This window comes from Anomaloglossus baeobatrachus, chromosome 1, assembly GCF_048569485.1.
Source record: "Anomaloglossus baeobatrachus isolate aAnoBae1 chromosome 1, aAnoBae1.hap1, whole genome shotgun sequence".
NCBI classification, from domain to species: Eukaryota; Metazoa; Chordata; class Amphibia; order Anura; family Aromobatidae; genus Anomaloglossus; species Anomaloglossus baeobatrachus.
This window is the reverse complement of record NC_134353.1, coordinates 798,817,754-798,840,906: the sequence shown is the minus strand read 5'-3', so window position 1 is coordinate 798,840,906 and position 23,153 is coordinate 798,817,754. Positions and strand designations below refer to the sequence as shown.

The 23,153-nt window shown below is 44.4% G+C and overlaps 1 protein-coding gene across 2 annotated transcripts in view; it reads left to right on the top strand.

The window, feature by feature from the left end:
• The window catches only part of APC (APC regulator of Wnt signaling pathway), a 57,827-nt gene that overhangs the window by 16,353 nt on the left and 18,321 nt on the right, over nt 1-23,153 (top strand). The window contains exon 5 of one of the 2 annotated variants that reach the window (XM_075325012.1): nt 14,721-14,828. In XM_075325012.1, coding sequence (XP_075181127.1) covers nt 14,721-14,828 — 108 coding nt within the window. Of the gene's footprint in view, nt 1-14,720; nt 14,841-23,153 lie in introns of both variants that reach the window. The other variant, XM_075325011.1, reaches the window with a different exon arrangement.

Sequence of the window (23,153 nt, the reverse complement as noted above, 5' to 3'; positions counted from 1 at the left end):
GGGTCTCTATAATATAAGCTATACTCCAAAAATAAGTCCTAGTGGGGGGGTGTCTCTATAATGTAAGCCCTAATCCAAAAATAAGCTCTAGTTTTTACCATACCATAATAGTATCCTGAAATAGGTCTTGGGCAGCCTTTCAGAATATGTAACTTTTATTGGTGTGTGTTGCCCTATTGTGTTGCTGTAAGCCCCAACTTTATCATCACATGCCAATTAGTTAATGGAAAATTAATATTCACCCCTTCCCCCACCCTCTGTGCCGGTGTCAGTGATTGGAACGTTTGTTAATGGCACATGAATATTCACTTCTGTGTCGGTGCCAGTGATTGGAACATTTATTAATGACAAATGAATATTCACCCTTCTCCTGCTTGTAATCCCACCCACCCCTCTTTGCGCTCACCAGTGATTGGAACATTTGTTAATGGTGCATGAATATTCACCCTCTTTTCTTCAACTCATATTCCAGCCCACTCTCTGTGCCAGGTGTCAGTGATTGTCAGACTGCCGTATTACTGCCTGATTATCGCATCGCAATGCTTGGACTGGCCAGCGGCTCTTCTGACTTGAGCCTGTCACATGTATTTCTATGCAGCTGTCACGCTCAGGTGAGGAGAGCAGACGGCTAGTCTGAGAATTGGATACAATCCTCGGACAGTTATATAGCAGTCTGGCTGAGTCACTGACGCTCTGCACAGAGGGGTGGGTAGGCAGGGGAAGGGGTGAATATTTATTCCAATCACTGACGCCGGCACAGAGGGGTGGGTAGGCAGGGGAAGGGGTGAATATTTATTCCAATCACTGACGCCGGCACAGAGGGGTGGGTAGGCAGGGGAAGGGGTGAATATTTATTCCAATCACTGACGCCGGCACAGAGGGGTGGGTAGGCAGGGGAAGGGGTGAATATTTATTCCAATCACTGACGCCGGCACAGAGGGGTGGGTAGGCAGGGGAAGGGGTGAATATTTATTCCAATCACTGACGCCCGTACAGAGGGGTGTGTAGGCAGGGGAAGGGGTGAATATTTATTCCAATCACTAACGCCGGCACAGATGGGTGGACAGGGGAAGGGGTGAATATTAATTCCAATCACTGACGCTGGCACAGAGGGGTGGGTGGGCATGGGAAGGGGTGAATATTTATTTGCAATTAACAACCATTCCAATCACTGACACCGGCACAGAGGGGTGAGCGGGATTATGGGCAGAGGTAGAGAGTGATTTATTCATTTACCATTAGCAGACGTTCCAATCACTGACGCCAGCACAGGGGTGGGTGGGATTATGGGTGGGCGAAGGGGGTGAATATTCATTTGCAATCAACACACATTGTAATCACTGAGGCTAAAAAATAAAAGACATCCCCTAAAAAAAAGCCCTCGTGCATCTTTTGGAGCCTAAAATAATGTCTTGATTTTAGGGAAACAAAGTAGATTACTTCAAAGGATCTAGAGGAGCAGCTGACAAGAGCAGGCCTCCGGCCACTGTGCCATCGCCCTTCCCCTCTGGGTACGCTGTAGCTGTTTCTGATGTAGAATTTCACCACTGTGGACAAGAATTTTTCTTTTTAAAAACCTGACAGTTCAGATGCAGTGGGATTAGAAAGGCGTTTGTACGGCAGTGTAGCCAGCCGCAGGCTCCGCTCTTGTATGGACAGTCAGTCAGCGGAGCACCATCATAGACCTTCACAGCTGGGCTCTACTGGACAGCCTTTTCTGTGATTGTTGGGATCTTAAGACCTGGACCCTACTAATCTACAGCACACCGAAAGGCCATTCACATGCAAAACAAAGATTGTGTGCAGTTCTTGCCCACTAGCTGCTCCCAGTTTTATTATTGATGCATAATCAGCCATTATTAATAGGTGCGGGCCCATATATATATCTTGATGTGCAGACGCTTTGTAATCTCCATTTCCATTAGTCCAGGATCCCTCTAAGTGGTTTTATGTCTGGTTCTAAGAATACTAAAAATGCCTCAGTTTTCTGCCTTCTGAATGATCACGTGCACAGGTATATCTCCTGTTATTTTCTCGGCGCTGTCTGCAGGTTTTAGTTATGTGGTTCGCATTCAGCAGATGTTAGTGCTTATTGTGTGTCTCGGATAAGCACCATGTAATGATACCATCTTCTTCCTGGCACCGTACTCTTTAGCAGCTTCCGTTGTCTCCGCCTAATGCCTCTGACATTTGGAATGATGATAATTCTGTTTCTAAATTTGGATGTATAATGAGAGCTTTATTAAATCACATACCAAATCAAGCAGCCTCGGGGAACGCTCGCTACTGCATACAAATTGCGGCATAAAGATGCAGAAACATCTTGTGCTTTGAGTAGATGGATTGCTTTTAAATAGTTTTTAGGGGCGGTTCAGCACACCAAAATGGTGTCATGTTGTTTCCTAACTGGTTACATCTCAAAACTTCCAGACCTGGAAGTGTAACCGCTGAGTAACCTGAGCCACAGCGTACGGTCGTGTTCACACAGCACACACTAGTTGTTGTTTTTTATTGGCCAGTGAACACATGGTAATTCATTAAAGCTAATTTTGAGGGTTTTTTTATTCATCCATGTCTGTTGAAATAATGAACACATTGGGGGGGGTTTAAAGTTTGCAGTCTGTTTTATTTTTATGAGGATTTTTTTTATCTAGAGCTTGGAAACGGGGTATATACCGTATTTTTCGCTTTATAAGACGCACCTGATTATAAGACGCACCCCCAAATTTGGTGAAGGAAAAGAGAATTATTTTTTTTTAATGTTAAATGGGGTCCATCTTATAATGCCAGTGTCCCTCTAACAAATCATATAGGGTATATGTCCCTCATAGCCCCCCATCCTAAAATTAGCCCCCTTAATCTGGATATGGCCCCCTTATATTGACTATAGCCCCCTTGTGATGGCACACGTTCCCCTGTGCTGCCTATGGTCCCCTATGGATTGCACACGTTCCCGTGTTAGATAACGCCCCCATGCTGCTGCCCATGGCCCCTATAGATCGCACAAGTCCCCCTGTGTTAGATATCGCCCCCATAGTGCTGCCCATGGCCCCTATAGATCGCACAAGTCCCCCTGTGTTAGATATCGCCCCCATAGTGCTGCCCATGGCTCCTATATAGATCGCACAAGTCCCCCTGTGTTATATATCGCCCCCATAGTGCTGCCCATGGTCCCTATAGATCGCACAAGTCCCCCTGTGTTAGATATCGCCCCCATAGTGCTGCCCATGGCCTCTATATAGATCGCACAAGTCCCCCTGTGTTGGATATCTCCCCCATAGTGCTGCCCATGGTCCCTATAGATCGCACAAGTCCTGCTGTGTTAGATATCGCCCCCATAGTGCTGCCCATGGCCCCTATATAGATCGCACAAGTCCCCCTGTGTTAGATATCTTCCCCATAGTGCTGCCCATGGCCCCTATATAGATCGCACAAGTCCCCCTGTGTCAGATAGCGCCCCCATAGTGCTGCCCATGGCCCCTATATAGATCGCACAAGTCCCCCTGTGTTAGATATCGCCCCCATAGTGCTGCCCATGGCCCCTATATAGATCGCACAAGTCCCCCTGTGTTAGATATCTCCCCCATAGTGCTGCCCATGGTCCCTATAGATCGCACAAGTCCCCCTGTGTTAGATATCGCCCCCATAGTGCTGCCCATGGCCCCTATATAGATCGCACAAGTCCCCCTGTGTTAGATATCTTCCCCATAGTGCTGCCCATGGCCCCTATATAGATCGCACAAGTCCCCCTGTGTCAGATATCGCCCCCATAGTGCTGCCCATGGCCCCTATATAGATCGCACAAGTCCCCCTGTGTTAGATATCTCCCCCATAGTGCTGCCCATGGCCCCTATAGATAGCACAAGTCCCCCTGTGTCAGATATGGCCCCTAGGCTGCTGCCCAAAGTAAAATAAAACCCTCTTTCCTTATCTCCTGCAGCGCTGAGCTCCCTCCTGTCTCCCTCCGTGCTTCTGTTCTTCCACTTCCTGGTTCTCAGTGCGGTCATGTGATCGGCACAGCAGGCTGAGCTCTCTGCCTGCCTGATCACAGTGGAAGCAGGGACACGGGGAGAAACGCTGCAGGGGTAAGTAAAGATTTTTTATTTTAGAATGAGCAGCAGCCTGGGGGCCAAATCTAACACAGGGGTGGGCATGTGCGATCACACTGGGACGCAGGCTCATATAATATGCACCGCTCACCAGCCCCTCACTGCGTGCGATTTCAGCACCATTGGAGATGGACAGCGGCTGTGCATATTATATGAGCGGGTGCAGGAGATCAAAGGCTGCCGCCGCAGCGTTCCCCTCTGCTCCAGAGCTGCTGCCCCCACCTCCCCTGGACGCTGCAGTGTACATATATATATATATACACCCCCCCCCGTATATTCGGCTTATAAGACGCACCCCCTACTTTCCCCCAAAATTTGGGGGAACAAAAGTGCGTCTTATAAAGCGAAAAATACGGTAATATATAATCACGCCTCCTAACAAAGACCAGTTCTTGTCTCTCTATATATATTATTTGTTTTGGCTCACCATGTCTCAAGGTATTATACATTCATATATATATAATAAATATATATATATATATTATACATTATACATAAGTTTATACTATATTGTTGTTTACATAATGTCATTACTGAATCTAAGTTACATCTAGTTATATATCATCAACTGATATTTATTTGCACTTTGAGCTATACTTTATGTATTATGACATTATGTTTTAAAGGGAATCTGTCAGCAGGTGTTTGCTATGTAAGCTAAAGCCAGTATTCTGCAAGGGTTAACACAGAAAACTGCCTGTCTTGTCACAGTATGATCTCTTGGGGTTTTTTTTTTTGCTATGTTTGTGTAATCAGCAGGACCCTTATCATTGCAGGACTACAAAGTCAGGAGCATGGCAGTCTGACACGCCCCCCTGCTGTGATTGACATTTCACTGTCAATGCTCAATCACTATAGAAAGTCTGGTGTGAGCGGGACACCGCTCTCAGCTCTGCTACATGATTAAAAATTCTGATTGTGGCAGAACAGCTGCAGCCAGTAATCTAAGTGATACATCATTGAATTCAGGATCTTCTTGCAAACATCTTCCTGGTCTCAGATGAAGTAGCAAAAACCTGCTGACAGATTCCCTTTAATCATAAGATCATAAGTGTGTGTGTGTGTGTGTGTGTGTGTGTGTTTTTGTATACATATATATATTTATTATGAGAGCAATATACAGAATTTCTTTAGGGGATCCACCGTCTCTTTTCTGGATTATTACTGATCCCATTGTGGATTATTCCATTTATCCTGAAATCTTGTCTTGTAACAGTCCTCTCTATAATTTTATGTCTTAAGTAATATTTTTTGCTAGTATCTAATAAACTTTTTATAATTTTCCTTCAGCAGTTGTTCCTATGTCTTTTCTTAGATCTATGATTATGGTTCCATTGTTTAGACTTTCTTTTTCAGCTCTTTGCTATAGATCCTTAAAGACCTACAATGTTGGTGGATCTCTTTTTAGGTCATTGGGGTTTATAATGCCTTGTTTATGCCAGTGAAATTGCAGTATATTTTGTCTGGGTTTGTGTCCACAATCTACATCCAATCCAGTGGACATGACCTGTACTTGTCTACCCATGTATTGGTACAGATGACTAGATCTTAGAATGTTTTCGCTAGGCAGTCTTTACTTCCTTTAGCAATGTGCACAATTTGCCAAGTATAATGGCAAAAAAATACATTGCAAATCTTCATTATTGCTAAAAACTCAGAGTGGTATATGTGTGTATTTGATAGAATATGCTTCTATGGTCTTGAATCTAAAAATGATGTTGCACTGCAGAACTCAGGGTCTTGTGTAATCAAACTTACAGGAGGGAAAACATTTAAAGCGAACCTGTCACCAGTTTTTTGGCCTATAAGCTGCGGCCACCACCAGTGGGCTCTTATATACAGCATTCTAACACGCTGTATATAAGAGCCCAGGCCGCTATGAGAACATAAAAAACACTTTATAATACTCACCTAGAAGGTTGCTCCGCTGCACACCAGTCGGATGGGTGGCACCGTTCTCTGGGACCGGGGGCCTCCCCTTTCGGCCATCTTATTCTTACTTATTCTAAAGCCGCAGTGCATGCCGTGTCTACGTCATACACATACATGCGCAGGACCTTAATGCCGTCGCGTCTGTATGACGTAGACACGTCATGCACCGCGGCTTCAGAATAAGGAAGACCAAGATGGCCGAAAGGGGAGGCGCCGGTCCTGGAGAACGTTGCCACCCATCCGATTGGTGTGCAGCGGAGCGACCTTCTAGGTGAGTACTATAAAGTGTTTTTTATGTTCTCACAGCGGCCTGGGCTCTTATATACACCATGCTAGAATGCTGTATATAAGAGCCCAGTTGTGGTGGCTGCAGCTTATAGGCCAAAAAACTGGTGACCTGTTCCCTTTAACGCAAGGAGAAATCAGGGCCGCTGCAGGCTCGGGCAGTTACCGTATGTGATTAGGCAGTGTCTGTCTTAATTCAATACTTATAACACAGATTCATTTAGACAGAAAACTAAATAGGACAGCATCATTAAAGAAGACCTGTCACCTCTTGGAAAGCTATGAACTAAAAAGAAACCAAACTTAAACATTTCTCCGACATACAGTGCCTACAAGTAGTATTCAACCCCCTGCAGATTTAGCAGGTTTACACATTCGGAATTAACTTGGCATTGTGACATTTGGACTGTAGATCAGCCTGGAAGTGTGAAATGCACTGCAGCAAAAAAGAATGTTATTTCTTTTTTTTTTTCTTTTAAATTGTGAAAAGTTTATTCAGAGTGTCATTTATTATTCAACCCCTCAAACCACCAGAATTCTGTTTGGTTCCCCTAAAGTATTAAGAAGTATTTCAGGCACAAAGAACAATGAGCTTCACATGTTTGGATTAATTATCTCTTTTTCCAGCCTTTTCTGACTAATTAAGACCCTCCCCAAACTTGTGAACAGCACTCATACTTGATCAACATGGGAAAGACAAAGGAGCATTCCAAGGCCATCAGAGACAAGGTCGTGGAGGGTCACAAGGCTGGCAAGGGGTACAAAACCCTTTCCAAGGAGTTGGGCCTACCTGTCTCCACTGTTGGGAGCATCATCCGGAAGTGGAAGGCTTATGGAACTACTGTTAGCCTTCCACGGCCTGGACAGCCTTTGAAAGTTTCCACCCGTGCCGAGGCCAGGCTTGTCTGAAGAGTCAAGGCTAACCCAAGGACAACAAGGAAGGAGCTCCGGGAAGATCTCATGGCAGTGGGACATTGGTTTCAGTCAATACCATAAGTAACGTACTCCACCGCAATGGTCTCCATTCCAGACGAGCCCGTAAGGTACCTTTACTTTCAAAGCGTCATGTCAAGGCTCATCTACAGTTTGCTCATGATCACTTGGAGGACTCTGAGACAGACTGGTTCAAGGTTCTCTGGTCTGATGAGACCAAGATCTAGATCTTTGGTGCCAACCACACACGTGACGTTTGGAGACTGGATGGCACTGCATACGACCCCAAGAATACCATCCCTATAGTCAAGCATGGTGGTGGCAGCATCATGCAGTGGGGCTGTTTCTCAGCCAAGGGGCCTGGCCATCTGGTCCGCATCCATGGGAAGATGGATAGCACGGCCTACCTGGAGATTTTGGCCAAGAACCTCCACTCCTCCATCAAGGATCTTAAGATGGGTCGTCATTTCATCTTCCAACAAGACAACGACCCAAAGCACACAGCCAAGAAAACCAAGGCCTGGTTCAAGAGGGAAAAAATCAAGGTGTTGCAGTGGCCTAGTCAGTCTCCTGACCTTAACCCAATTGAATACTTGTGGAAGGAGCTCAAGATTAAAGTCCACATGAGACACCCAAAGAACCTAGATAACTTGGAGAAGATCTGCATGGAGGAGTGGGCCAAGATAACTCCAGAGACCTGTGCCGGCCTGATCAGGTCTTATAAAAGACGATTATTAGCTGTAATTGCAAACAAGGGTTATTCCACAAAATATTAAACCTAGGGGTTGAATAATAATTGACCCACACTTTTATGTTGAAAATTTATTAAAATTTAACTGAGCAACATAAGTTGTTGGTTTGTAAAATTTATGCATCTGTTAATAAATCCTGCTCTTGTTTGAAGTTTGCAGGCTCTAACTTATTTGCATCTTATCAAACCTGCTAAATCTGCAGGGGGTTGAATACTACTTGTAGGCACTGTATAATTAGGAAAACAAAAAATCCTGTTTTGATTTTTTTATATCTTTGGCCATTCAAGAGGGGGGGAGTGAAGGTGGCTGAAATTGGGCTCTCCGCTGTATCACTGCGTTGACACTGTTTGAGAGGAGACACTGGTCAAAATGAAATGCAAAAATATTCTGTCAGCTTCATTTTAGATGTACCGTAGTTTAGTAAAAATAATTGCATGATAGATTCCTGGGTGTTATGGAATAGGAGGAGGCTATAAACAGAAACTGAGGTAAATCCTGTCACATCAATCCCGTTTTGTGACTATTTGTGTACAGTATATAATAAGAGACTCTGATTAACCCTGTATAGACAGTAGACTCCTTATTTTGCAGATTAAGTCTTTACAAGCAGCTATTCCTGATGCTGTGTAGCAGAGGTCCACAACCTTTGTGACTTTGACAGCCACATTCAGCTCTGTAAGAAGGTACTGAGCCCCATTCAGCTCCCGCCACCCTCACAGTAGTGACACCCAGAGCCCCCATTACTGATATCACAGCCAAAGCTTTTACATAGAGATCATAATGAGACAGTATGCCAAGACCCAGAGGTTCCTACCTTACCCCCATTCAGATCTGCTCGGGCTACTCACAAAAGTCACCATCTGAAGACCTGCTGTCCATAGTTATTTGAAAGACATGGTGTTAAGGCACTAAGCTGGCAGACAGCTGCTTGCCGCACATCATGGGCTTACTAGCCAAATGTGACTCCCAGCTACAAGCTGGAGAGTCACATTCTCCACATTTAGTACCTCATAGAGAAGAGAATTTCTGTAAATTTTTCACTCTCTCTAGTAGTGGAATAGTTAAACCTGCATACCTACCAAAGAAATTCATCGGATTTGCCAATAATATGTATTTTAGAAAAGTGTTATAATTTTATCAACCGTCACAAAAAGCCGGGCAATTTTGCAAAATATCTTTTTTTTTTTGATGGGATAAATTGGAGGGCATAGCCCATCCTCAGACCTCAAAATGTGTGATCTCTCTCACACACGCCACTCTAGACCTCGCCACTCTAGTTACTGCTCCTGACATGGCATGCTCTGGATCTCATAGACATCTGCACTGACATAACCAGACTTTAGCACAATTTTGTTTGTTTGCTCTCCTTACACTTAAAGGGAACCTGTCAGGTCCAATATTCACCCAGAACCACGAACAGTTCTGGTTGGATATTGCTAATCCCTGCCTAACTGTCCCTGTATACACTAGCATAGATAAAGAGATCCTTAGAAAAAGTATTTCGAAAGATCTTTTATCGTATGCTAATGAGCGAGGGGACTAGTCCCTTGGGCATTAGTTCCCCTCGCTAGTTGCCCCCATTAGCATGTTAGTACGTCCCTGTGGGCGTGCTAACATATTAATGAATGTCCAGCGTCAGAGAATGATCTCACTCACCTCTCCGCTGCCATTGCGTCCGACGGGATTTCGGCTCAGTGTGCATGACCCCAGAGGTTGGGTCATGCGCAGTACTTCAGTTTGAAGCCAGGACGCGTACACCCGGCTTCATAATGCACATGACTGAAACTCTGGGGTCATGTGCACTGAGCTGAAATCCAGTGTTGGACACGATGGCAGTGGAGAGGTGAGTGAGATCATCCTCTGATGCTGTGTATTCATTAGCATGTTAGTACACTCACAGGGCGTACTTACATGCTAATGGAGGCAACTAGCCAGGGGAACTGACGCCCTTGGGACTAGTCCCTGTACTCATTAGCATAAGACAAAAGATCTTTAGAAATACTTTTTCTAAAGATCTCTTTATCTATGCTAGTGTATACAGGGACAGTTAGGCAAGGATCAGCAATATGCACCCAGAACTGCTTGTGGTTGTCACTGCATATTGCACCTGACAGGTTTCCTTTAAACCGCTGTCTGAGCTGTGCTCTACCTGTTAGGGGGTTATTAGAGGCAGTTACTGTGGGACTTATATTGCAAACACAGCTTTGCACAACTCCTTTCCTGCTAGTTGTCTTGAGGCCCGAACTCTCCCCGTGTACAATCTCCTTCTCCGCTCTCATTACACTGCTAAAGCTTGAGCTGCTCTGACCAATCACGGCACTCTGCCCGCTTCACCAATGGCAGAAGAGGGGTCAGGGGTAACACCCTGGATTTTGTGCCAATCTCCAATAGCAAACTAATCAAATTAATTGCATTATACTCCCATCTCTGCTGTCCCGTTTTTCTCAGAAATGATCAGTCCTCTATCATATTTAATATAGAAGAAATGATCGTATGTTTTTAATTAAAATAAAATAATTTCATCTCCTATAAATGATCCCTGAATGACGTGGGGAGGGGGAGACTGGTTTGTTTGCCGCTTTTATTGCATTTTTTTTAATTATTGAAAAATCTAATATATAAAGCTGAGTGTGTGTGTGTCCGCAAAGGAATCCGCACCGTTGCATTTACAATCACAAAATTTTGCACAGACGCCTCATTTTGACTCAGGGAACATCATAGACTATGTTTTGAGGGGAAATTTAATCCCGTGCTTTACAGTTATTTGCCAAAAAACCTGCTTACTTACTGTGTGGATGTGTGAGGTAATATATTGGCTGTTTTCACAGTTAGCCTGGATATTTATCAGGTGGCCTATAGCAACCAATCACAGCTCTGCTTCTATTTTGCTACCGGTCATACAGGGAGAGCAGGAGAGTGGGACTAACTATCCCGGGCAACACCGGTTACTACAGCTAGTGTTAAAAAAATAAAGAAATTAAGCCCTTATGACTGTTGCATGAACACTGTACATCTGGCAGTAGTGATGAGCGAGCACTACCATGCTTGGGTGTTTGGTACTCATAACGAGCGATCAGACGCTCGGATGCACTCAACACAAGTACTCGAGTATAATGGAAGGCAATGGGGAACTCAGTCATTTTTCCTTGAGTTCTACATTGACTTCCATTACACGGATGCTCGAGTCGTGCCCATCCGAGTGACAACTATTTGTTACTCGTACTGAGCATGGTAGTGCTCACTCATCACTATCTGGTAGTAGTACTTCAGTAAGGCCTGTTTCACACGTCAGTAAAAAACAGATGTTTTTCACTGACATGTAAAAAACGCATATGTCCCTCCGTGTGCCGTGATTGCACATGGAGATAAACTCACCTGTCCCCGCTCCCCGCTCCTGCTGTCCGTGGTGCTGAACTCTCCCGGATGCTGCATCCGGCCGCCGCTGTGTCACCTCTGCAGCTACTTCCGGGTCAGCTGTGCCATGCATAAATGAATATACATGACAGTAATTAGCTGGGCAGGAAGCAGCAGCCAGCAGTGGCCGGAGAGAGCGTCTCTGGAGAAGGTATAAAAATCATCTTATTTTCAATGTACGTGTTTTTCTGGTAAGTGTTTCACGCATCACACCATAGTGTGGTCCGTGGGAGATCAGTGATGCCAGAAAAAAATGGACCTCTGTCCGTGCGGAAATCATAGACACGCATGTACGCTGCACGGAGACACAGTCAGTGAAAACTCACTGATGTGTGCGCAGACCCATTGATTTTAATGGGTCTATGTATGTCAGTGATTCTGGTTCGTATAAAAACTAGCACATACGTACCAGAATCACTGACGTGTGAAAAAGGCCTAAAGTAGATTATTACTATTTGGGATGTTCTGTGGCATTTTTAGTTGGTCATCACATACTGGTAGCAGGCAATGCAGTAATATGTCAGTGCTATGTGAAGAGGGTTGTGTGGTGCTTTTTATTTGAGCACTGTGTGGCTCTACAACTTATATGGAATATTATCATGAAAATTCAAACACAGGGTGGAATGAATAGGGAAAGCTTATCCCCAATAATAGAGAGAATGGGAAACTCCAAATAATATAGAGATCTTGTGAAGATATCGAGACATAAAGCCAACGACAGTCTGATGAAGCGTATAAAAGACAATAATGTATTGAACGTCAAAACACAATACATAGCCACAGGTAATCAGTATAGTTACATAATAGATTAATGGGAAGAGATAAAAATATGCAGACAAAGAGAATGTATGTATAAGGGCAGCACAGCAGGAAAAAATGAAATGAAGAAGCAGAGTAAATGCAAAATGAAAGAAGCAACGAGCTGGTAAGGTCGTAGCCACAGACTAATGAGGAGCCACAAGACAGAATAAAGGCAGTGGCATAGAGTATTCTGTAGCCCATGGCCCCCGCAATAATTGTCCATTAGGTAGTATCAGTGCATGCTAGCCATGTCCAGAAGTGTGCACCAGCAGCCTTACGCGTTTTGCATGGGCTTCCTCGGGGCCCTTATGTTTTCTTTGTCCACATGTGCACATATTTTTGGATCTTCCCCTTTGATCCGTCAAGTTACTATATTGATTACCTGTGGCTATGGATTGTGTTTTGACAATCAATACATTTTTATATTATTTTATACTTTTTATCATATTTTCTTTGTTTATATGTAATATCGCAAAATATATGGAATGTCGTAAACAAAAAAATCTTGTTGAATGTCTCTCTGGGGCAACAAGAGCTGTAAATATGGACCCTAGGGAGAAAAAGGTTATTATGCAATAAAATGCAACGGCTGAGTGTAATGTCAGGGGGAGCTGCAGGTTTTTAGGAATTAAATTGACCAAAAAAGTAAGCTGCAGAGAATTGGGGCAGCTCAAAGCAATGTCCATCATGTGTGTGAGGAGGATATCTGAGCGGACAATAGTAGGTCAGAGGAGGGGCAGACAGGTCAGGTAATGGTTATATGATTGATGGGAGAAGTAATGTGAGCAAACACATCATGTGTCCAGTGCTTCACGTTCTCTGCACAGTGGATATGGGAAAATGTATGCCACTTTTGTGTTTTACTTATTTACAAAAATTAAAGTGCTTTTTCACATTTCTAGACAATTTTTTTTATTTCTATTTTTTTTTTAATTTATGCATTTATTAATGTATGCATTCTGGGCTAAGAATAATTTTGGGTTTCATTAAAAGGATTTTGTCACCAGGTTTTTGCCACCTAATCTGAGAGCAGCATAATGTAGAGGCGGAGATCCTGATTCCAGTGATGTCACTTACTGGGCTGCTTATTGTAGTTTTCATAAAATCACTGTTTAGTCAGCAGTAAATTATCATTAGAGGACTACTTGGCATGCTGCAGGTAGTCCAGCATATTCATGAGCTCTGTATAACTGCTAGATCTGCAGCAGAGAAAACACTTTTTTATGAAAATGACAGCAAACAGCTCAGTAAGTGACACATCACTGGAATCAGGGTCTCTGTCTCTACATTATGCTGCTCTCAGATGGGGAAGCAAAAACCTGGTGACAGATTCCCTTTAACCATTGTTCCCTGTTTGCCTTCTATAGCCCCTTTGTTGCTGGATGCAGAATGAGTTAACGTAGACCTGTCAGTCACTTGTGGAGTTTGTAACATCTGTCTGTCTCTGAGCTCCTTCAGCTGATTTCTGACCACAGGTTCACGTACAGGAAACCAGTTATAGCCAAACTGTGCCAAATATTTAACAGAACCCAATTACAAAAATAATTTTTAACCCTAAATACATGTATTTAATAGGAACCTGTCGTGTAAAAAATGCTATTAACCTGCAGATATGCTGGGCAACCCTCCTTAATCATTACTGTGTTCCAAAGCATTTTGGATCCATCCGATGTCTGTCTGGTCATTATCCTGGGCTTTTTCTGTGCCTTTTATTCTCATGTAGACATTTTGTTAGGATGGGCAAATTGCTCTCATGCTGACAATATCCAGCCCTCAGCCTCTATAATGAGGCGCCCTTCTGACCCCTGTGTTCTGGGGGTCGGATCATGTATAATGGCAGTCCTCATCACCATCTGTTATTCTAAGGGAAAGTCGCCACCTGACAATCCTATTTTTTAACTCTTAATGGTCATAAATGAGCCCACCGGAGCTCGCTGGTATTAGATAGTGCAGGTATTGGGCGTTTCTTTATGTAGTATATCGGTCTCCGTCCTGTCTGAACCGTTCTCCGATTGTATTTACCAATAGTCGTTAGATGATATCAGCACAGCCCTGTCTGGTAATGCCATTTGCCTGTCTTCGGGAGGATGTCCTAACAATTGGCCAGCCTCGCTGCCTACAATAGTTGTGGCCTTGAAAGATGCATGAGGTCATGTGACGCTGCAGCAAAGACGGTGCCTGAGAGCGGCTCCACATCCCCTGCTTGTGCTGCGCTCAGCTGGTGGAGGATGGTTTCCCATGTCTCCCAGCACATCCTTTGTCTACCAGGGCTGTAATCCCCAGCCGACACACGTCCTTTATTTATCCCAGCATCACGTCTAAGCTCACCGTCTGCACTGCTAATCCCCGGTCTCCCATCTCTAGGATGTTACAGAGCTTAGTCCGGGAGATTTATGCCCAGCAATGACCTGGTACCTTGACAGTGTGGAGAGTGCGAGTTGTGAGGATTGCTTTGTTGTTGCAGCCACAATGTAACTCCTGTTCGCTCTTACAGAGGCCACCGCAGAGCAAGCATGAAGCTGGAGGCAGGGATGCGGAGAAGCCTCTCGAAGGACAAGGGACGTCGGATGTCGCCACGAGCAGCACTGCCGGAAATGGCCAGGTGAAAGAAAATGTACATGATTGATTTTTACTACATTATTTGCATGTTTTCTAATAGTCTTAGACTTGTGCTATATAGCGGCTTGTGTACAGCATTTAATGTGAGACCAGGCTGCGTAGAGTTAAGCGGGGGCTTTGTAAGTGATGGCTGAGATGAGATCTAGAATTAGCATGACAACCTGCCACAAGCATCTTTTTGTGCTTGAGTTGAAAATGCTGCGCTGTCAGTTCTCTAGTGCTCGGAGCGGGGGTCCTGTGTATTACAACCAAAATGCTGAGGGTTTTCTTTGTTCGGGCAGACTGCAGGCATTATTTTTTTGTTCCTCAGCCACAACTCTTAAAATACAATGTGGATAATGCTTGTCCGCATTAAAGATGTAATGGTGGCGGAGATGCCACAGATGCCACGTGTGGTGGATTCTCTCTGCTCTGTTACTTTTCATTCATATTCTTCACATCACAAATGGTTTGGGGTCAGTATGAATGATTACTGGAGCAATACAGCGCACATGAAGAATAACACAAGCCCACACATCTACGAGAGATTTTTTTTGCTAAAAAATAGATAAAAAGGGTCACTGATATTTTCCATGGTCTTGGATGACTTTATTCTACAGATTTTGTTAATGGAGAGGTCTGTCCACGTGTGATGGCAGGAGAAACCAATCATTGACATTTCTACTATCATTACACTAAGAATCGTGTCATTAGAATTGATATTTTGTAGCTGTGGTAAAAACACATTTCATTCATAAAAATGTCACAGTGTGCAAACACAATAGATTTCCTGTGCAGAGTTTTCTGTTTATTGTCCCCTAGTTTCATCACTATTTGAGATTTTTTGAAATCTCGCACACAAACTGCGGAGAATATCCACAACAAAAAATGACCGGAGCTGTGTATGTCACCCCTGAGATCCCCCATTGTAGGGCGCTGTGTATGTCACCCCTTAGATCCCCATTTTAGGGAGCTGTGTATGTCACCCCTTAGATCCCCATTGTAGAGAGCTGTGTATGTCACCCCTTAGATCCCCATTGTAGGGCGCTGTGTATGCCACCCCTTAGATCCCCATTGTAGGGAGCTGTGTATGTCACCCCTTAGATCCCCATTATAGGGCGCTGTGTATGTCAACCCTTAGATCCCCATTGTAGGGCGCTGTGTATGTCACCCCTGAGATCCCCCATTGTATGGCACTGTGTTTGTCACCCCTGAGATCCCCCATTGTAGGGCGCTGTGTATGTCACCCCTGAGATCCCCCATTGTAGGGCGCTGTGTATGTCACCCCTGAGTTACCCCATTGTAGGGCGCTGTGTATGTCACCCCTGAGATCCCCCATTGTAGGGCGCTGTGTATGTCACCCCTGAGTTACCCCATTGTAGGGCGCTGTGTATGTCACCCCTGAGTTCCCCCATTGTAGGGCGCTGTGTATGTCACCCCTGAGATCCCCCATTGTAGGGCGCTGTGTTCACAACTATGTCGACAGTTGATTTTGGGTTTGTTTCTTCTGTTGTGGAAATGACCCCCGAACCTCTCAAGAAACGCTTCACATAATACTCTTTCAACTTCTTTTAATGGGAAACTTGCCCATAGGGTACATGCCAGTTTTTTCCCATGTGAAGAATAAAGAAGCATCATGTAAGACTGAGCGTTTTATTGAAGCTGCATTTTTGTGCGTTTTTGGCCGCTAAAAACACACAAAAAAGCAAAAAAAAAAAAAACCAGCGGTAAAAACGCATGCGTTTTTACCGTGTTTTGGTGTGTTTTTGATCACTGCGTTTTTCCACTGCATTGCATGGGGGGAAAACGTAGCAAAGAATTGACATATCCATATTTTTTTAAGCTCAAAAACGCAGCTGAAAAAAAAAAGTTGTGCGCGGACAACAAAAATGAAAAGTCATAGACTTTGCTGGGGAAGCAAAGTCATGCAGTTTAGAGCCCAAAAATGCACCCGAAAAACGCCGCGAAAAAACTCAGTGCGTACATAGCCTTAATGTTTAGATCTTTTTCTGTGCAGAAACCAAAAAAACCTCCCCCAAGAAACAATTTTGCAGATTTTTTTTTCCTGTCAAAAAACTGCCTTGGATCAGTTAACTATTGGATGCCATTTCACTCTCCATTTTCGGAAATTTGCTTGTGGAGACATGGAGCAAAATGTAATTACTTTATTTTTATTACGATTATTATTGTCACTGCACAATTGTATAGGCTATAATAGCAAATAACATTGGTAGACGGCACTTCTTGGAAGACGATCTGCCAACCGTTTTACCAACTTTATATATACTCTCACCAATCATTTGTTATTTTCTGGTGCCAAAAACTGCAGTCGGCACTGGCAGGGGCCATATTATTTGTATTATGCTGTATATAATGGGATCACCCAGATGAATTGGTGACCGGGTACTGGGTTGTTCCAATACGGGCAGAGTAATATTCCTGGATTAATACTTTTAATTGTGAACTTTAACACCAGTGATAGCCTTGCACCAGTGACTACAAGCACAGGCCCCAATTCACCGAGACTAACATTTTCTACCCCAGTCTTTATGAAGAATATGCTGGAGTAATGCCTGCTTTACACGCTTCAATAAATCTTTCAATCCATTGTCGGGATCAAGTTGTAAGTGACGCACATCCTGCATCGTTCGTGACGTATTTGCGTGTGACACCTACGTGCGATCAAGATTGAACGAAAATACGGTGATCGCATACACGTCGTTTATTCCTCATACATTGGACGTTTTGTTGTATGAACCTAGTCAATTGAAACGTGTGACATCCCTCATATGATTTTGATGTCTGAGGCTATGTGCGCAGGTGTGCGCTCTGCACCGCAGCTTAAAAAAGGTCTGCTTCAGAGCGCAGCTGAAAAGCTGCGTTCTGAAGCGCCTCACAATGTCTGTCATTCACTAATCTCTGTCAGTCAATCACTATCTCTGTCCCTCTCTCTCTGTCCATGTCAGTCTATCCCTCTTACCCCCTCTCTCATACTCACCGATCTCCGATCCCCGGCCCGGCTCTGCACGGCATTCACACTGCTCCGGCGGCTTTTACTGTTTTGAAAAAGCCGGCCGCCCATTAAACAATCTCGTATTCCCTGCTTTCCCCGCCCACCGGCGCCTATGATTGGTTACAGTGAGACACGCCCCCACGCTGAGTGACAGGTGTCACACTGCACCCAATCACAGCAGCCGTTGGGCGTGTCTATACTGTGCAGTGAAATAAATAATTAAATAATTTAAAAAAACGGCGTGCGGTCCCCCCCAATTTTAAAACCAGCCAGATAAAGCCATACGGCTGAAGGCTGGTATTCTCAGGATGGGGAGCTCCACGTTATGGGCAGCCCCCCAGCCTAACAATATCAGCCAACAGCCGCCCAGAATTGCCACATACATTATATGCGACAGTTCTGGGACTGTACCCGGCTCTTCCCGATTTGCCCTGGTGCGTTGGCAAATCGGGGTAATAAGGAGTTATTGGCAGCCCATAGCTGCCAATAAGTCCTAGATTAATCATGTCAGGCGTCTATGAGACACCTTCCATGATTAATCTGTAAATTACAGTAAATAAACACACACGCCCGAAAAAATCCTTTATTATAAATAAAAAACACAAACATATACCCTGGTTAACCACTTTAATCAGCCCAAAAAAGCCCTCCATGTCCGGCGTAATCCAGGATGGTCCAGCGTCGCTTCCAGCGCAGCTGCATGGAGGTGACCGGAGCTGCAGCAGACACAGCCGCTCCGGTCACCTCCACACAGCAAATGAAGACAGCCGGCGATCAGCTGAGCTGTCACTGAGGTTACCCGCTGTCACTGGATCCAGCGGTGGATGCAGCGGTGGCCGCGGGTAACCTCAGTGACAGCTCAGCTGATCGCGCTACTCACCGCTGCTCCTCTCACCATCAGCTGAGCGGTCACTGAGGTTACCCGCGGCCACCGCTGCATCCACCGCTGGATCCAGTGACAGCGGGTAACCTCAGTGACAGCTCAGCTGATCGCGCGGCTGTCTTCATTTGCTGTGTGGAGGTGACCGGAGCGGCGGTGTATTCTGCAGCTCCGGTCACCTCCATGCAGCAGCGCTGGAAGCGACGCTGCATCATCCTGGAGTACGCCGGACAAGGAGGGCTTTTTGGGGCTGATTAAAGTGGTGAACCAGGGTATATGTTTGTGTTTTTTATTTATAATAAAGGATTTTTTCGGGCATGTGTGTTTATTTACTGTAATTTACAGATTAATCATGGAGGGTGTCTCATAGACGCCTGACATGATTAATCTAGGACTTATTGGCAGCTATGGGCTGCCAATAACTCCTTATTACCCCGATTTGCCAACGCACCAGGGCAAATCGGGAAGAGCCGGGTACAGTCCCAGAACTGTCGCACCTAATGCATGCGGCAATTCTGGGGGGCTGCTGGCTGATATTGTTAGGCTGGGGGGCTCCCCATAACGTGTAGCTTCCCATCCTGAGAATACCAGCCTTCAGCCGTATGGCTTTATCTGGCTGGTTTTAAAATTGGGGGGGACCGCACGCCGTTTTTTTAAATTATTTAATTATTTATTTCACTACACAGTATAGACACGCCCACCGGCTGCTGTGATTGGGTGCAGTGTGACACCTGTCACTCAGCGTGGGGGCGTGTCTCACTGTAACCAATCATAGGCGCCGGTGGGCGGGGAAAGCAGGGAATACGAGATTGTTTAATGGGCGGCCGGCTTTTTCAAAACAGTAAAAGCCGCCGGAGCAGTGTGAATGCCGTGCAGCGCCGGGGATCGGTGAGTATATGAGAGAGGGCTGCGCAATTCACTTACTCAGGAGTTTAGCGGTCACCGGTGAGTCCTTCACTGGTGACCGCTAATCAGGACGCTGCACAGACAGAGCCGCAGCATGACAATGAAGTCGGGGGAAGTTCACCCGAGTTCATTCTGACAGTGCGGCTCTGTCTGTGTTTGCTGTCATCTGCCATTCAGCTCTGCTACATGGCTGTCTGTGTCTGCTGTCCGCGGCCATGTAGCAGAGCTGAATGGCAGATGACATAGTAAAAACGCATCCCTACACATTACACACGCTTGACAAGTCAATAAATAAAAAAAAAAGGGTGCCCAATGCATACGTCACGGAACACATGATCTAAAGGATCGCACACAAAATTGATCAATTTAACATAGACTACTAACGCTCGTGTGACAGCAAATGAACGACCTACGTGCAATCTCATTCAATCGCATATGCGACCTGGGCGTGTCACATCGCATACGAGATCGCACACCTAATTGTAAGGTGTAAAGCTGGCTTAAGGCGATCATAATTAATTTTGAGGTGTGCCACCCTTTCTGAATGTGGCTCCTCAGCTGTCATACACTATTACAAGAAATGTTCTTCACTCCCTAACTGGACGACATTTCTGGTGTAACTTAGACCACTTCTGTGCCATAAATTTTAATGAATGTGTCAGCTATGCGGGGCCCTCTTCCAGCTACAACTCTGTCCATACCTAAAAATGAAAACTAAAAAAAGGAAGTGCAGGGCAAAAAGTACAAAGATGTATGATAAAATAGTCCATTTTATTCAATACATAGAAATAGAGACAGAGGTACAAAAGCAGCAGTACAAAAAGTGAACTATAAAGAAATATAAAAGGTCAATTCATATGCAAAATAGCAAATATGGGTATGAAAGAGTATATGGAATCATAAATTAATGAAGTGCACATTAGTACAAAATAAATCATATAAATAATGCCCAGTGACAAAAAAAAAGGTGCATAACAATATTTTGAAACCATATTATATAGATAGTAAAAAAAAAAAAAATACTAGTGTAAAAATACACACAAGCGTTATTTGTACCTATTAAATGAATTGCATAAATAGTAAAAGTGCACAGTGCCATAATGAATGAACACACCAGTCAGGCAAAGCGCACCTGACGCACGTTTCGCATCTAGCTTCATCAGGGGTGGTTCTGTCCATGACTAGTGTAAAATGCCAAAAGTAAACCCTCAAGTGTAACACATTTTTTTTTTCTTTTTTAAATTACAAATATATATTTTAACTTGTTTCATTTTTGGAAGAAAGAAAAGTCTTAAAACTGACATGTCAGAACCAAGTCTTGTACAGGCCTTTCTCCTGTTCCCATTGTGGCCATTGTTGCAGATATATTCTTTGCATGATCTGACACCAGTTCTCTTCTAATTAACAAGATTCATGCGCTGTTCACATCACACTTTTTTTTTTCTGCGACTGTCCGATCCAAGATACTTTGGGGTCTCTCCACTTTTGAAATCAAAACATGTGGGGGATATACTTGCCCAACAATTTTTTTGAAGCACCAATCCAGTAATTTTTTTTTTTTGCCTGTATAGTGCTGCATAAGCGATTTCATAAATAATTTTGAAGAGTGGAAAGTTCAGCAATCTACAGCATGATAGGTGTGATACTACAGGGTGCTTTACACGCTGCGACATTGCTAGCGATCTCATTAGCGATGTGACACACTAGATCGCAGATGCGATTTACCGAGATCGCACATAGGTCGTTTTATAAGCGCCGGTCACATGTGCGATCTCGGCAGATCGCATCTGCGATCTGGCGTGTCACATCGCTGACGAGATTGCTAACGATGTCGCAGCGTGTAAAGCACCCTTACAAGTTCAAGCAAGTCCTGAATTGTCCAGTAATTGAGCTAGGCTGGTAGTAGCTATGTGCTCCAATTTGCTAAACCTTTACAGTGCATTTTTGATCGAATTTCACAATACAGGCTGTATGTGGCTGGTGTAAATCCATGCTAGAATGGCTATATAACATTGCTATAAAGATGAGCATTTTAGGAGTCCAAGTGTATATAATATTACCCCCATACCCAGTAGGGCTACAGCTGCAGTTTGCACTATGCAGTGTGGGACCTCCGCAGCAGGAGGGTCACTTAGGAGCTGTCAGTCAGGCCAGTTTGGCAGAGATTGACACCTGTGGACAAAGGTGCTGTAATAATAACCTATGTAGCACATTGCAGGCAAAAAAAAATTCTGGAATGCTGCTTTAAAATGTTGTAGTGTCACCACAATTGGAGTGCCATAGGCTGCTGGCTCTTGGTATCTTGGTGTAAAGGCTCTTGTATGTGTTTTAATTGATGTGCCATTTTTAGGCTATCATGTTATCACCTTTTTTATTCTTTCTGATAGTTTCAATGTATTTCCCTTAATTCTTCTGTTTTTGCAGAGAGGTGGTTGCTCGTTACACTGGACTTGCTTTGTATCCCACCTAATGGATAGATAGAATGATAGATAGTTATTATTATTATTATTTATTTATAGAGCACCATTAGTTCCATGGTGCTGTACATGAGAAGGGGGTTACATACAAAATACATATACAAGTTACAGTAGACAGACTAGTACAGAGGGAGGAGGGCCCTGCCCTTGCGGGCTTACATTCTATAGGATTATGGGGAGGAGACAGTAGGTGGGGTGTAGATGGGACGGCAGCTCCGCACGGTGGTGGGGCGGCAGCTCCGCACGGTGGTGGGGCGGCAGCTCCGCACGGTGGTGGGGCGGCAGCTCCGCACGGTGGTGGGGCGGCAGCTCCGCACGGTGGTGAAGCAGTGAGGTTATAGATAGTTGTCAGATCTTCTGTTCTCTGACTCGCACTGCAGAGATTTCGTCACCTCCTCTGCCTCCTGCTGCCTATAGCTTGTGGTTCTTACAAGCAGAAGGCAGAGGACACCGGCTAAAGCCATATTCTGCATAAACCGTACTATTCAGGGGAGGTTTAGCACTTCATCTAATTATAAAGACTCACTATATTGCTGCAATCTGATATACAGCAGAAGGACATACAAAGATGGTGGAGCTAGGGAGAGGAGGTGTCTGAGACCTGCCAGGTGGGATTTAGTAGGCGATAATATGAAAACCTCTCGTTCAAGGAAGTCAGACTGACAACCTCTCTACACTGCGTGAAAGTACTAGACACGTTGTCAGAATGACTATAACATGACCCAGATAGTCCTTTTTAAAAGTTCATAATGCATTGGATAATATAAATGGCACAGCTAGAATATTACAGGGGGGTTAGCATTAGAAGTGCAAAATTTGCTGGAATATTAACTGAACAAAAATGTTTCCAATACAGCGCATTGATACACACTTTGTATTATTGATCCTGATGATATTTTGTTATGCATTGATCTCGTCATTTTACCTGCTCCACTTCCAAATCATGTAACTGGGAACTGTTATTGTTTGGACTATGTATAATCTATGACCGTCCCGCTGAAAGAACAGGCGTCCTCTGAACTCCGTGCTATTGTTTCTCTTTTGTCTGCGCTT